At 37.5% G+C, this 16,971-nt stretch overlaps 1 protein-coding gene across 2 annotated transcripts in view; it reads left to right on the forward strand.

Moving 5' to 3' along the window:
- The window catches only part of LOC129523662 (metabotropic glutamate receptor 8-like), a 53,601-nt gene extending 40,789 nt beyond the window's left edge, over window positions 1-12,812 (forward strand). For both annotated transcript variants that reach the window (XM_055346947.2, XM_055346948.2), the window contains exon 5: window positions 10,453-12,812. In XM_055346947.2, the coding sequence (XP_055202922.1) occupies window positions 10,453-10,457 (5 nt within the window). In that variant the 3' untranslated portion in view covers window positions 10,458-12,812. The remainder of the gene's footprint in view (window positions 1-10,452) is intronic.
- Window positions 12,813-16,971: the final 4,159 nt, after the last annotated feature.

A 16,971-nucleotide genomic window follows, 5' to 3' on the forward strand; every position in this document is an offset into this window, starting at 1 on the left:
AAATACAAGAGAATTACCACAAACTCTTAGGAACATAGCTAAACAAAAGAACTAGCTGAACAAAGGATTGGATATAGTAGGGCAAAGGAGACATAAAGTATGATTAGAGCTTACTAAGGCTAATTGAGAAATCAGCACTACCGAAGAGTCTTGATTATTTTTTGATTACTTATGACATTTGTTAAACTCTATGTTGTGCTAAACATCTGCCCTCAAGGAGCTTATCTTTTGTGGGAAAGATAATAGTCAGACAATAGTTTGTAAGTTGCTAGTAAGCAGGGTCTGTATCCTCAAGACTTAGCATATGCTTAGCATTATATGTCTGTTAAGTTAATTAATTGGCCTATAATGTATGGCCAGATAGTCCTCCTGTTCTTCATTATAGTGATGTAGATATGATGCATGGTGCCTAGCTTGGCATGCATTTGATAAATATTTTAATTGTTGGAATGATATTTTTTAATAAAAGAAAAAGCTCAACATAGTTATAAAAGGGCTTTTACTGTAATTTAAGAAGAAAATGTACTATTCTGATAGTTTGTCTTTAAATTCCTGACTGCGATGCTAATTTAAATGGGAATATGATTCTAGAAACACATATAGGCCTGTGTCCTATAAAATCAGTCAAATTTTATTGGAATATTTGGTTACCTGAATATTTAACTGGAATATTTGGTTACCTGAATATTTAACTGGAATATTTGGTTACTTCATTATAAATGCCATGACTCCATAGTGTTTTGTTTTTCTAAAAAAATAAAATTACGTTTATACTATTTGAGGGAAGCACTTTATTTCCATACTACCTCTAATGAGGTAACAGAATAATGAAAAGACAACTTGGAGTACATAATGAAAATGTCATTTAAAAAGGTTTCATTTATACAATTTTAAAAATGTAAAAAATTCATGTCCTTCGCCCACTTTTTGATGGGGTTGTTTGTTTTTTTTCTTGTAAATTTGTTTGAACAGACACTTCTCAAAAGAAGACATTTATGCAGCCAAAAAACACGTGAAAAAATGCTCACCATCACTGGCCATCAGAGAAATGCAAATCAAAACCACGATGAGATACCATCTCACACCAGTTAGAATGGCGATCATTAAAAAGTCAGGAAACAACAGGTGCTGGAGAGGATGTGGAGAAATAGGAACACTTTTACACTGTTGGTGGAACTGTAAACTAGTTCAACCATTGTGGAAGTCAGTGTGGCGATTCCTCAGGGATCTAGAACTAGAAATACCATTTGACCCAGCCATCCCATTAATGGGTATATACCCAAAGGACTATAAATCATGCTGCTATAAAGACACATGAACACGTATGTTTATTGCGGCACTATTCACAATAACAAAGACTTGGAACCAACACAAATGTCCAACAATGATAGACTGGATTAAGAAAATGTGGCACATATACACCATGGAATACTATGCAGCCATAAAAAATGGTGAGTTCCTGTCCTTTGTAGGGACATGGATGAAATTGGAAACCATCATTCTCAGTAAACTATCGCAAGAACAAAAAACCAAACACTGCATATTCTCACTCATAGGTGGGAATTGAACAATGAAAACACATGGACACAGGAAGAGGAACATCACACTCTGGGGACTGTTGTGGGGTGGGGGGAGGGGGGAGGGATAGCATTAGGAGATATACCTAATGTAAATGACGAGTTAATGGGTGCAGCACACCAGCATGGCACATGTATACATAAGTAACTAACCTGCACATTGTGCACATGTACCCTAAAACTTAAAGTATAATAACAATAAAAATAAATAAATAAATAAATAAAAAGTAAAAATAAAAATGTAAAAAGTTATACAAATATTAAAACTATATTTATACAATTTAAGCATTTTCTAAAAAATTATTAGTTTATTAGGGTTTTTTTTGTTTTTTTTTGGTTTTTTTTTTTTTGTTTTTTACCCTGCAAGAACATGAGCTTCATGTAGGAAGAGATTTTGTTTCATTCACAGCTGCATCTCAGTGCCTTGGGTGGCATCTGGCACAAATAGGCTTCCTTAAAATATTTGTGGAATAAATGAAAGAATTAAATTCAGCTTATTTTCTGCTCTTTGTCAAGCACTAGCTATTAGATGTCAAGGACATGTTCATGAGCAAAACGAAAATGGTTATTGTCCTCATGGGGCTTACAGTCTAATTGGGAAGGTGAATAATTTAGCACAGTTCCTGCAATGCAATGTGTTATGTTAACTGAATAGCCAGCGTATAGCAGGGAGAACTGATGTAGCCTAGGGGAGAAGATTGGTGTCATTGAAGTTGAGACTAAAATATGAGCAGAATTAAGAAAAAGAGGTTATCAGTAGTATTATTATTTTAACCAGAGGGTGGCACAAAGAGCAGTGGGCAAGAGAAAGGATGGCAGTTGTAGAGACTAGGAGAGGGGGATAGTAAGAGAGTAAGGATAGAGACCTAGGCAAGGGACAGATCATATAAGACTTTATATGCCTCAAGAGGCAGTTGAAAAATGTTTTGAAAGTCAATGAATGGGCACCAGAAGGTTTTAAGCAGAGTAATAGAATCACCATCTTAGAAAGATTATTCTGGCTGTAGTATGGATAATGTATTGGTGACGCATAACACTGGAGGAAGGGAGACCCATGAGATACTACAGTAATTTTCCAGAAATGATAGTGGCCCAGCCTATGATGGTTGCACTGTACTAGGAATGGACAGAAGTAGATGGATATATTAATAAAAAGACATTTTAGGGATATATGTAGGGCTTGGCAATTAATTGGATGTTTAAGGAGAGGACAAATCAAAGATGATGCTTTGATTCTTGGAATGGGAAATTCGGTCATTGATTGAAAGAGCATTCCTGATATAATGAATGACTGGGGAAGAGGGGGAAGGAGGATGATGAATTTTGTGGGATATACTGAGTTTAAGGAGCCTATGAGATATACAGCTGCAGATGTCTGGGAAAGGTTAGTTGGTTATGTGAGTCTGAAGCTAAGAATACAAGGTCTTGCTGAGACAGAGAATTGGGGCCTCACTAGTATATTAATGGGACTTGGTGAGACAGATTCAGAAAGTATGTGGGGTGGAAATTGCAGAGGGCCTGAGATAGAGCCTTGAGGACTCAGAAATGTGTTGAAGGAGAGGACCCTGGCATTCCAGTTTCTCTAGAAATTGTTTTCCCTGTCCATAAGTGGAACCCCTCTGGCCATGTCTCTATTCTACAACCCTGATCCTCTCCCTGGTGTCTCTTCAGCCACAACTGATTGATTTAACACTGAGCTCTTCACTAAAGCTAAATTATCAGAGTCCTTTCAAGTAATATCTAAAATGGGAGTGAAAGGAGGAGGATCATTCTCTCTCAGGGGGTGGGAGGCAGTAGTTTGAGGCTGTGAGATATGAGGCTGGGAAGTTTCCACCACAAGGGGGAAGCTGACCTGGAAGAATAATACTGACTTGTGCAACAGAATAAAGGTGGCAGATGGAAAGAGTTCTGATGGTGATGAGGACCTTAACCAGGCTTTTCTTGTAGATATGTGAGATAGTTCAAGGTTCTCCTAATTATGTTTTCCCATTTTTAGCTAGCAACCTAGAGTCCAGACTAATACATTATAATAATACTTGCCTCATAGAGCGGTTGGGAAGTTAAAGGAAATAATATGCATAAAGATTATTGCCTGCTACATAGGGAATATAACAGATACTGTTGCTTACTGATTTAACAACTTCCTTTTCTTTGAAGCCAGCACTGTCTAATAGAACTTTCTGAGGTGAAGAAGATTTTTCCATATCTGCATTGTTTAATACAGCAGCCATTAGTGACATGTGGCTATTGGTCACTTGATGGAATATGGCTAGTGCAAACTGAAAAAGTTGAATTTCAAATTGTATTTAACTTTAATTACTTTACACTTAAATGTAAATGTAACTTTGATTTCTTTACATTTAAATGTGGCTAATGACTATCATATTGGACAGCAGAAGTCTAGGGTGATAGACCTATAGAACAACAATTTTTAAAGCCATTTTGGATTGGATTTTCTATCATTTGCAGCTGCAAGCATCCTAACTAATACAATGTATTAAAAATAAGTGGAAATGATTTATTTAACATGGCATGAACATCCCTCATTTTAAGATGATATTAAAGAATTAAATTTTTGTTTTTATATAGAAATTCTGAATTAAGTCAGAAGGTGAATATTTGCCATACACACAAATTATTAAACTAATTTCTCACAGGTTTCCTAAATACCAACTTCTCCGTCAGTGAATATAAAATGTGATTCAATTTATTAAAATTAAAATGACATACAGCGTTTCAACAACATTTCATTCAGCTATATTTCTACATAAGTTGCAGAATTATAAAACACACATACTAGAGATTGTCCCTAACTTTATCAAAATAATTCTCCTTTGGGTTCCTTTAACAACATGCCCTCTAGTCTACCAAAATATTATTTTACAGATGGTGGGGGTGTGCTACTTGCAACCCAGATAGACACTAATTCAGCTAAGCATTTTTCTTTGCAGTAAGTGAAAATCTGTTCAAAGTGCTGGAAGTTTTATCAACTGGACCATAAGACCCAAGAGGAACTAAGTGTTTCTGTTATGCTTTCTGTGTTTAATAATTCCCAGCCTTGTTGGTAGACACTCAAACACTGCATCCTAGCTGTGGAATCTTGGGTAGGTAACATAGTCTCTGAGAAATTTTGATAAATGCTAATTTTCCGTGTGTTTAGATTTTGGTGGTGAGACTGGTGGTTGCTACCTCTATGCCTGTCTTTCACAAAGGTCACTCAAATTGCTCTGGTTTCTTTTTATGTTACCAAAATGCTCTATAGCTAAACTATTGAGCTTAAATGTCAAACTTGCATTATGTTTAGAAATGGGTACTTATCTCTTTATGCACCTTTCCCTTACACCCCAACGGTGGGCCGACACAGGATATGGTAGAGGAGTTAGTATTCTGACAAATAGGTGATGTCATTCCACCCATGTATCACTTTCCATTAAATCTTTGACCCATATATAACCTTTAGCTGCAGGTTTGTTTGCTTACATCACTGTGATCAAATGGTTAGAACTGTAGATTTTCATTTGGGAAAATGATTATTATTTTTTGTTAAGGACATTATTGCTGGTTTGAATTATCCTTTTGTTCATGGTTCATGCACAACAAAGCTTTCCCTAGCCCTTCTGTGGGAGGTGGAAAGATGCTCTACACCTGCCTCCTACCCAGATCTTTTTCAGAAAGAAAATAGACAGTGCTAGCTAAGCTGTTGGATGGGAGCAATATTCAGTTCTTTGCCAAGAGAGATCCTAGACTCCAGATATGCCAATTCAGCAAACCACAGGGAGACTATCTAAAACTGAAAAAGGGCTCAAGAATCCATCAGAATATGAGATAATTCAAATAAAATTTAAATCCTACTCACCAACAGACAACCAGAGGACATTAGAGAAGGAAGGAAACTTGGAGGTCATCGTGTCCGATATTTTGCTGAGCGTCACCTCTCAGGCTGATGTAAAATGAGGACAGGGAGTACATAGAAACATTTCGGTTTTTCTGATTCAGTAGTACTCTTGAAGGCCGTTATTGGTGGTGCAAAATGAGGCTTTCTCATTGACTCTGAATAGGCTTATTAGCAGCACGCAGAAGGATTTCCACTGTGATCTTTTCTTTGTCCCTAGTCAGAGTGAAGGCATAGGTCTGAAGCAGGCTGATAGCTTTGGAAGTGAAAAGTACTGGCAGGCTGAGGGCACAGAACGGGCTGGCTGCCAGTGTTGAGTTCAGCACCCTGAGGAGTGTCATTTGTCGGAGCCACTTTTATGAAACAGAAGCCCTCTTTCGTGTATTTGTACCTGTGAAAGGGAGCAGTGGTATAGCTGATCCAAAGTAGCAGAAAAACAAACAATTCATATTGACTTAGGATGCTCACCTACCACCTCTTTTGCAGGAGTGTTAGTTTGCATGTCAGTACATGGCCAGCCTCCTTGGATTCTGGCATGATGCTTTCCATAGGGGTTTCATTAATTGGTGCAAAAGTTTATTTCAGTAGAGTCCAGGAAACTGTTAGCTTTTTGTTCTCTGCCTAATGACAGAAAATGTCCCTGTGACTGATTTCTTTGTGGGACCAGTCTGCATCATTCCTAAGACTGACACAAAGCCCCGCTCGAGCGTGTGGGATGAACGGCATGACTCACACATTCCCCTGGAGGACTGCAGGTTTGATTAAATGTTTAAATGACATTTTAGGACAGATGATTATGAGGATGGGCAAACAATTTGTTCTTTTAATTCTTAATAACTTCAGTGTGTATTTGGGCGGGGAGGTATATGTAGACAGTTTGGAGGAGTGTGAACAAGAGACTTGGGTAATCACTGGAGATAAGGGTGATGATGATGATAATTTGATATAAATAAGCAGAGAGTAAGATTTGTCAAAAAGGGGCAAACTCATTGCTGTTCTCAATATCTCCCTTCTTTCACTTCAAACACAGACACTCACAGCATGTTCTGTTTCTGATAACTTCCTAATCACACAGGAGCTCCAGGATTTCTGAAGGACCACAGCCCTGTGGCCAAAAATCTTTTTTCCTTGACTGTTCTCTGGGCAGCTCAGTAGTATCTTTAACATGGCAAATATAAAGATAGTAGATTCACTGCAAGGACACTTCGAGAAAAATACTACCTGCCTTTGTAAACCATACACAGTCTTATTATTCAATTTGTCTTTATGAAAGCTATCAGTTAGCTACAGGTTTCCTTTCCTATGTCTGATGTACCTATCTCTAGTTGATTCTTTCTCTCTAACTCTAGTTCTTGAAACACTCTCTGCTGGTTTGATTTTCAGGTGCATTCATCCTCTTTTCAGATTCCAGAATGAAAACTTCCTTTTTGAGACACCCAGATAGACTACCTCTTCCTTAGTCCACCTGGCCCTTATCCACATCCCTTGAATGAGTTTTCTTTGTTTGGACACATTTCTGAAGTAATGCTTCTCTGCACTCCCAAAATACAGCTCTTCCTTCTTTCGGCCTTTTGCTGTGTTTTATTACATTATTTCATTGCCACTCAGAATAAGCACTAGACAGACATCTAAGGTTTAACTTTACATTTTATATATTTTATTATATCAAAAACTGGTCACATATAAACTATAGTACTTGGGAATTGAGGGTATTTCTTGAGTATTACAAGAAAGTATTACTTTCTTGAGAAGATATTACTCAAAAATATATACATTTTGGATAAAGAAATTTTGATAGTATAAGATGAATTAGCAATGATGCTTTTCAGAAAACACGTATGCAGTAACTTCATTTATATGACCATGTTATTAATCTGTAGGCATTAATGGATTTATGTAGCCTGTTCAGAAATTAATGAAGCCTGTTTATTCTATGGATTTTGTTATTAGCTCCTTCCCTCTTCTTTTGTCTTCTTGGCATCACTGTTGACATCACTGATGGGAATCCCACTACTGCAGCCATTGCAAGTGTTTTTGGTGATTATTATCCACTTAGGCACCTTTGTGCACTGGATCTCTGATCAAATTATTTTGAAATTTTAATATGAAATACATAGGAGAAAAAATTGAAAATGTGTAGAAGTAGGCAAGCTTTTCTTTGTTAAAAAAGCGTAATTTAATAGAGTAAGAGGTGTGAAATATGTCAGGAATTTTACTAACATAAAATTTCATCATTTGTCCAGTTGTGTACTTAATGGATTCATGTTAAGTATACAGTAATTCCTGGCAATAATGTGGGGAAGCTCAGATTTACTTTTCAGTGCATGTTAGTATGTAAAATGACCCCTATCTTCAATATCTCTGTGTTTTAACACCTGCTTTGTTTTTACAATAGAGGCCCTTGTTTGGAACAAAGCCACTTAAGTTAAGCTGAACATCGTTGTGCCTGCACAGTTACCTGGGTTATCTGTGGTTGTGATGAAAATTACACCACCATAATCACCCCAGGCTACTTACAAGGCACCTTCACAGAAATGATACTGTGCCAAGTGCCACAAAGAATATCAAAATGCAGCCCCTGCTTCAGGCACTTATGTTTCCAAGGGGAAAAAAAACTGGCCTTTGGATTTAGATAAGAAACTTTATTGTGATTACAACTTGGATTTCCTGTTTTTATTTCAGGAAAGTTGTAGAAGATAGCTAGAATTGCCCTTTCTCTCACCCCCGGAGGGTTTGAAACCATTCTTGAATGAGTAAATGTATTCAAAAATTTAAAATTAAGTCAGATTTGCTATATGGAATCATTTAAACCTAATTTCTTAATTAAAGGGATTTTAAGTTCACTTTCTGTTCCTTAGGTGTAAACATCTCAAGCTACAAAAAACAAGAATAGATTCCACTGCTGGGGTGAAAAGCCACGACTTTTCTTCCTGTGTTCTGTTTCCCAGGCCTATCAAAGATATTTAAGTGCTGAGTTAGGTCTGGCTAGGGAACTCCCCTGACTTCTTTAGGGGCACAGATGATAGGGAAGAAAAGAGTAGACTGTGGGGTTAGTCTTGGACTGATTTCTATACTCCCCTTTGATGTTGATAGCTGCTTCCTGTTAGGAACTTCTGTTGGAAGCAAACTTCTTACCTGAAGAAAGTTCTGAGTTGAGACAGTTCTACCTTGACTTATTTACCAAGGCTCCTAAACCATATAGCACATCACTATGAATACATTCAGGATGGGGTCAATGGATCCTACCCAGATCCCTGTAAAGCCAGCGTGGTTCTGCAACCATCATTCATGGATAAGGACCAAGACTGAGCTGCTCTGGTTGAAGAAGCTGTTGGATGATATGGGGTTTGTGCCACAGTGTGGTGAATTCATTTTCCATGATATGCTGGGCTCACTCTCAGCAAGGCCAGCTGAAAGCTGAGTCTGCTTTGGATGCAGAGGTACGTAGTCAGTGGCTGTGCACAGGACAGGACTTTGGGATGTACAGGAGGATATACTATCCTTACAAATACTTCCTTCACCTGTTTGCCGATGAGCAAGACTCCAGGAATAGGATACAAGGCCCCTAACTTGTCTTAACTCTCTGATTAGGTCAGATCTCCCTACTGTATGCCCATAGTGCACCATACTCATTTTAGCTTTTATTACAGTTACAGTTGTACATTTATTTGTGGGGTTGTTTGATGGATATTTATCTCTTATTAAATTGTAAGCTCCATGAAGATAAGGAGCATATCTTTTTGCTTATCTCTGTGGCCACTGCGCCTGTCACATAGAAGGCACTGGATAATCCTTTGTTAAATGAATAACTAGACCTAAAAAATACTTCAAGGTATGTGATGCAGTCATTAAGTTCACACTACAATGAAAGACAGTTCTTCCCAACAGGACATTATATGTTTTTTCTACTATCATTTCTATTTGCTAAATTGACTTTGAGTTTGAGAAATTGGGCTATGACGCAATATGTGCATAAAATCTTCAACAAATACTGTGTTCCATTTTTTTAAAGCAAGGATAAGGATGAAAAAAATAAAAAGATGAAAGAGTTTATTTAAGCTACTGATATCCAGTTGTTGGTTGAAAAAATATGTGGCTGTTTGCATTTTGTTTAGCCACAGAACTCCCATATAAACATTTCTGTCTTTGACAAAGGTTTATGCAATTGATCTGGCTGCTCATTTTTCCCCCTTGATTTCCTTTTTTTAATTCACAGGTGAATGACATTTAGTTCTTGGTTGTGGAAAATGCTCTTAATGCCTCCATCTTTTAAGGAGATGTTCCTATAGCTCAGTTACTTTGAATACAGTTTTTTGTTTTGTTTTTAATTTATGGCATCAGCAAATGATTTACACCATAGTGTTAACCAGTGCTCATGAGGATGCTGATTTTAGCAGAATCCTAGGGAACTAACAGAAAAAAATCACAGCTAATTTTAGTATTTGTAGGGCCTTATGACAGATATATCTGAATACTATTATTCACCCTTAATAACTTCTTGCTAAATTATCTGTATTGTCTCCTGTCTAATTTTATTTCTTTCATGAATACACATATTTTATACATCTGATATTTCAGAAAATGTGCTTAAAAAATGTCTATTTTTCCATTTCTCCATTGATTATCAGTTTAATCTGTGTATCATCCATCTCTAAACCTAATTTTTGAATACATATACAACCAATAGACGTGGGATATACCAACAATATAATTGCATGATAGTCTTAGTTAAAAAGTTTAGTCTGTCTCTGTGAATTTGATTGTTCTGCTTTGCATGATTCTGGCTGAGTCCTTTCATCTGGTGCTGGTTTTTGAATACATATTAGGCTGCTTCCAATCCATCTGAAATGCAGTCTCATGAGAACATAGGTCTACAATCTAAAAAAATATACTTTGATTATTCTTGATACATATAACAATAGCTATTTTTATAGAGTTAGAAGGAATATTAGAGATTATTTATCTTATATCCCTTTTTTACAGATTGAAAAGCTGGAATCAATTGGAGTAAGTAACTTACAAAAGGGACAAAGAAAAGAACCAGGATGAGAAATTCCATATGTCTTCTTATCATACAATTCAATCCTGTGAATTGTTGATTATTTGCTTTACTACTCTAAATGACTTATGCATGTCGTTTTATTTGTCTTTCTACCATCAAAATAGAAGAAGGCCTATTTCTTCTTCTTCTACCAGTTGCATAGTTAAAATGAGGCTGAACATTCTCTTGTAAATTCAGGGTGTTTACCTAGCCCAGGAAAATCAGTCCTAAGCAGACAAAGGAGACTTGGAATGATTTATCTAAACACCTAAATTAGTTACATCATTATTTATCTGTGAAGCTTCTTGAGTTTTGTTATCATACTCTGGATGGAGGCCAATCAGAAATGACCCTTAAGATCTGACTCTGTCTAGCCAGTCTCCCCTTGACCAAGGAGAACATCTGGGCATGAACTGTAGTTTTCATTGTCCTCTGACCAACTCAGATTAGAAATAGCTACCTGAGGCCAGCCTTTAGTTCTATTTTGATCAAACTGTCTTATAGACACAGCCTTCAGCCTTCCCCATGACCTTTGAAAACTGCCCCAGGGTAAAGGCGAATTACAAATACTATTAAGGTTGATGAGTAATCAATTCAGTAATGAGGATACTATTTCACATTCTTAGGGGTAGATGCTTTTTCATTGTGGGATGCCTGAGTAGGAAATTTTGATGGCTCCAAATGTGGCCACAACAAACATCAGGAGGCTCTCCTATTGTAGAGATTTCCCTGAAACTGAACTCTGGAGGATGAAACATTTGGTGTAGATACTTGACCTTCTAAAAATAAAGCTTTATGTATGTGTGTATCTATCTATTATTCTCATAGCAGCAATTAGTCTGAAATCTAATGCCTTGTCAGTGAACATAACAATTTTTGTAAATGTTCTCCTCTTAGCTTTTAAGTTTTTTTTTAGCGATGAGTCAAATTATACTCAGATTTTTATAGGTTATCCCTAGTATTCTTGTTTCTTGTTATTGAAGATATTCAAATGTTAATATATTGTAATAAGAAGTAGCTCAAAAAGAGCAGAATGACCTCTTCCTTACCCCCTTAGTGATACAGACAAATAGAATATTTGTTCATGTTATATTTTGGATTTTATTTTTAAACCAAGGAGGTTGAATTAGAGACAGAGCAAAATAAGCAAAAACCTGAAGCTATAAATTTCTAGGTCAATCCAAATACATAAAGCATTAAAAAATGTCAGATGCGAAGCTAGATGCAAACTGACAGGGAAAAAAAAAAAAACCTGTTTGTGTACTTAAAGCCCCAAACCAAAAGCAAAATTAAAATTTGTGCTGACCCTTCTCCCTTGGGGCTGCAGATGTCACTGCTGTCCAGGGCACTGTCTGTTACTGAGTGGAAGGAAGAGGAATGGCATCCAAGTCACTAGTGTAAAATAAATCGTCTGCCTGCCAAATCCTGAAGATGTCCTGCCATATTTGTTAAGGCCAGGGGATGGAGGGTAGAGGTGAGCAACAAAGGTGACCATTAACACTCATTGATTCTTGTCTTTTATGACTCATTCTTTTATTATTACATGTTTTGTAAGAGGTTTTATACTTATACATATATAATTTTTATTTAGTCAGTCACAGCAGTGGTTACAATTTATTTAGCACTTATGGGACAAGATATTTTATACACATTTTTTCACTGGATGTCCAGGACTATTATACAAACTGAGTATTACTCTTATATTAAAGGTAAGGAAATAGCTTCTAACTAAGCAAAGTTGCTCAAAGTGACACATAGAGTGAGGTCTGCGGCTGTTCTCTTACTCCAAATGTGGGGTATCTCAGAAATTGCCATCCTTCAGAAGGCTACAGTCTAGCTCAGACTGTGCAAATTGTTCTCCATTTGCCATTCCCCCATGCACTCAACACTATTCCATGTCTTCCGTGTGCTCTGGGAAGCTGACCCTTGTCATTTGCATGACTGGGACTCTCTGCTCTCTGTGATTGTCTTAGGTGGGGCCTATGGAAGGCTTTAGCAGGATATTGGAGGGCAGGAAGAGAAAGAAGTCAGGATATTTCCTCTTCATGTCCTACTTCGGCCCTGTGCGCTGGCCGTGATCATGTCCTTTCAGGATATAACTCCCTTCGCCCTGTTCTCCTCTGTACCTCTTCTGATGCAGGGCTCCTAAGGAAACACTGCTCCTTTTCCTTGACTGTTTATCCCTAGGGGTAGTATTATATTTTCACCATTGCTATCCTTTGGGTGCCCTGCCACCTTGTTTGCTCCTTAAGTCTGTCTACAATTAATGCAAATAACTCCTTTATTAAAATCCCTTTATTTGAACACTCTGGGATGAATTCTGTTTTTTTCTGGGACCCTGACTAATACAGAGGCTGATACTACACCCATATGAAAATATATCAAAGATAATTTGCAAAGCATGTTTGAAAGCTCTACGTTAGGATCACTAACACTAGCATGCCAAAAGGCACAGATAAGAAAATACAGGGCATAGCAAAATATTGTTTCTTCTTAATAGAAAAACTGCCTCAGGGAGAGACTAGGCTGGTGAGAAGGGGGAAAGACTTTAAGAGTCTTATAGACCAGGCATTAGAGAATCGTGATAGGTTTTTGAGCCTGTGATAAAAGCTGTGTTTGGGGAAGATTTTTCTAGCAACCATTTGTAGGAACAGTGGAATTAGGAAAAAAGGGTGACAGTAAGGAGAACAGTTAAAAGGCTTTTAAAATAAGCCAGTGTAAAGTGATTGGAGGCAGGTTCACAAAGTGGCAACAAGTATGAAAAATAAGGAATGAAATAAATAGTGAAAGAAACATTATTACTATTGGAATTTGCATTCTTGCCCATGTGATGCATTTGCTTTAAATTGGTGTAAGCTCTTCACATGCGGAGGGCTCATATGCCTTGATGTAACATTAGATCAAGTGGCGGAAGCTAAATTTGGAATTAAGGCAATATTTGGTTGTAGAGAACATCATTCTCGTTTCTAGCTCTTGGACTTTATGTGGAAGCACTTTAAGTCCTAAGAGGCTAATTTTAGTTCAATCTATTTAGTTAACAATATTTCAGATCCTTAATTTTTAGTTTCCAGATGATCAGACTCCTCAGCTTGAAATGCAAGGGCATTATAGATTTCAAGCAAATTGCATGTGCATTAAGACTATTGAACTTGGGACGAGTAATCCTATAAAAGCAAAATCATTGCTAAAGCATTTTTGTAATCATGTATTCCTCCTGCATGTTCATTTGAAAATGTTCTCTTTTGGTGTGGAGGCAAATGAGCTGATTATATTGAGCTTCGTCCACCAATTTATTTATTTATCTAATAAACATTTTAATGAAGGGGTATCAGGCACGTTTATGTTTTACCCAAGAGACTTATTTAACAGTCATTCAACCATTTGGTCATTAATAGTGAAAAGGTCATAGGCTTTGGCATGAGGCAGGCCTGGGTTTGAAACAGATCTTCACCATTTCCTAGAAGGGTTGTCTTAAGGCAAATTATTTTTTTAGACATGTTTTCAGTTTTTCTGTTAAAGGAAAAATTGTTTGTAAAGACTGCATTGTGACTGAGAAAGGGCATGCAAACTAGATGAGTTTAATCCTATCTCTCACTCCTGACTAACCTTATATGTATACACAAATACAAAATGCTCCAAGTTGGATGTGAAACAAATGGTGCTATAATACTCGCCCTTAAATATAATTGCAGATAGCCACAAAATATAAAACCATTTAAGGATGTGGGAAAATTAGTATAATAAAGAAGAAAATACAGAATAACTTTTTCTTCTGTTATTTAACTGGTGTAAAATTAATTCCTTGACTCTCATATTTTGTCAACAAATATGATAATGTATGTGGTGATGTACTGTTTTGCCTTGAGAAGGAAAAAATTATAGCCATAAAATATTTAAGAAAATTCTGGAAATAAGAGTAATAGAATTACTTTTTTCAGACATTTCCCAAATGTGTTTTAAATGGCTTTCCTGAAGGAGAAATAGAGAGGGAGAGAAAAAAAGAGAACATTTAGATATAATTACAGATAAGACCTATGCATAATATTAGTGGACTTAAAAATAATCATGCATATTCATAGCTGAATCGCTAATTAACATTCTCAGAATTTTGTTTAATGTAAGCAAGTTATCCTAATAGGGTTAGGGCAAAAACAATATGATAAAGATTGAAATCTGTGGCTATTTAAAAGCACTGAAAACTTGACTAAATTGCCTCTCCCCCCCCTTAGACATAAACAATTAAGCCACATCATGTTTTTTTCTTCCCCGCCACCCCCTCCCCCGACCCCACCCCAAGACAGAGTCTCACTACTCTGTGGCCCAGGCTGGAGTGCAATGGCGCCATCTTGGCTCACTGCAACCTCCACCTTGTGAGTTCAAGCAATTCTCCTGCCTCAGCCTCCCGAGTAGCTGAGATTACAGGGGCCCACCACTGCAATCTCAAAAAATACAAAAAATAAAAATAATTTTTGTATTTTTAGTAGAGATAGGGTTTCCCCATATTGGCCAGGCTGGTCTCGAACTCCTGACCTCAGGTGATCCAGCTGTCTCCACCTCCCAAAGTGCTGGGATTACAGGCGTGAGCCACCGTGCCCGGCCTCATCATGTTTTTTAAACAATAAAAAGGGCAAGTTTTAGAAGACAGTATCTTAAGGCTGGGTGCGGTGGCTCATGCCTTTAATCCCAGCACTTTGGGAGGCCAAAATGGGTGGATAACTTGAGGTCAGGAGTTCGGGAACAGCCTGATCAATGTGGTGAAACCCTATCCCATCTCTGCTAAAAGCACAAATGAATTAGCCAGGCATGATGGCGGGTGCCCATAATCCCAGCTATTCGGGAGGCTGAGGCTGGAGAATCGCTTGAACCCAGGAAATGGAGGTTGCAGTAGATGGCGCCACTGCACTCCAGCCTGTGCGACAGAGCAAGACTCTGTCTCAAAAAAACAACAACAAAAAAGACATATTAAGATACAATAACACTTTGACACTTTGCTGATTGTTGATGAGTTTCAAACTCACAGAGGGTTTTGAAGAAAGGCTGGCAGAACTTGAAGGCAGAACACATGGGCTGAAGTCCTGTCTATGCCTGTTACTAAATAGCAGTGTGAGCTTCTGGAGGACTCTGAACTCTCTCAGCCTCTGTGAAATGGAGATAACATTTCCTGTGGAGCTGCGTCAGAGATGTTGGGGAAATCATATGGAAATCAAGTATAGCTGTCAACAAGTTTTGTGAACTGTAAATGACCTTAAGCATATAAAGTATTAGTCATCTATTCACTCGTTCACAAATGGAGCATGCCTAGTGTTAGGAGGCATGTGGTGGGGTTGGCGGTGGGAGTCATTAACATGGTGAATGAGATCTTGAGAAGCAGTGTGTTCCCCTGGGTAAGGGCATGGGCTTTGGAGTTAAACCCACCTAGAGTAATTCAGGGCTCATCACTCCGTGACCTCCTGTCCTGAGACCTTAATTTGTCCAATGTTACATCATTGTAAATCCCAGTTTCTTTAACGTGGATATGAAAAAACACCATATATTTCACAGGGGAGTTATGAGGATGTGAGAACTATGATCAAGCACTTAACTTCACATGTTCAAAGTGCTCAATGACAGTTGGCAACTATCAATCAACTCTTCACACATTATATCTCTAATCAAGGGAAGCAGGCATTTGCACCAATAATGACAGAACAAAACAACATGGGGGAGAGTAGTAGTATAAACAACTTTGAGAGTTCATAGGTGGGCTGCCATACTTTCAGCTAGAGTGATAAGTAAAGACTTTGGAGACAGGTAAATATTAAGAATAAATCCTGAAGAACGAGTCATACCTCAATAGGAAGAGATATGATTGGTGGACAGCATTTTAGGTAGACAGAGAATAGAATGAGCTAAAGTGTAGAGATGAGAAATTTGAGTGCTCCAGTTGTCTAGACTAGCACTGTCCGATAGAACTTTTGTCCACAAAGGCAATGTTGTATGAATGTTCTGTCCAATATGGTAGCCACTAGTGGCTGTTGAACACTTGACATGTGGATAGTGTGACTGAGGAGTTGAATTTTTTATTCTATTTAATTTTAATTAGTATACATTTTAAAACCACATCTGATGAGTGCCAGCTCAAATCATAGGATACACGGAGAGGAGTTTAGTGTGATAAGATCCAAACAGATTGGCAAATTTCGAAGAACTTTACTGCTAGGCCAACATGTTTAGATTCCAAAATAGAACAAACATATTTAGAAGCAGGCAAAACAAAAGAATACGTTTATGAAGGAGACCAAAAAGTTGCAGAGAGAGAAATAGGAAGGCCAGGAATCCAACAAGGAATGGGCATTGAAGAAAGACTTGCCTCGTACTGTTAGTTAGAAGCCAATGGATATGGGAAGAAAATTTGTTAGATTTGGTAATTCAGAGCTTCTTTGTGACTTTCAGAAAAAAAGTTTCCCCTGAGTGGTAGAGGT

The sequence above is a fragment of the Gorilla gorilla genome, chromosome 6 (genome assembly GCF_029281585.2).
Source record: "Gorilla gorilla gorilla isolate KB3781 chromosome 6, NHGRI_mGorGor1-v2.1_pri, whole genome shotgun sequence".
NCBI classification, from domain to species: Eukaryota; Metazoa; Chordata; class Mammalia; order Primates; family Hominidae; genus Gorilla; species Gorilla gorilla.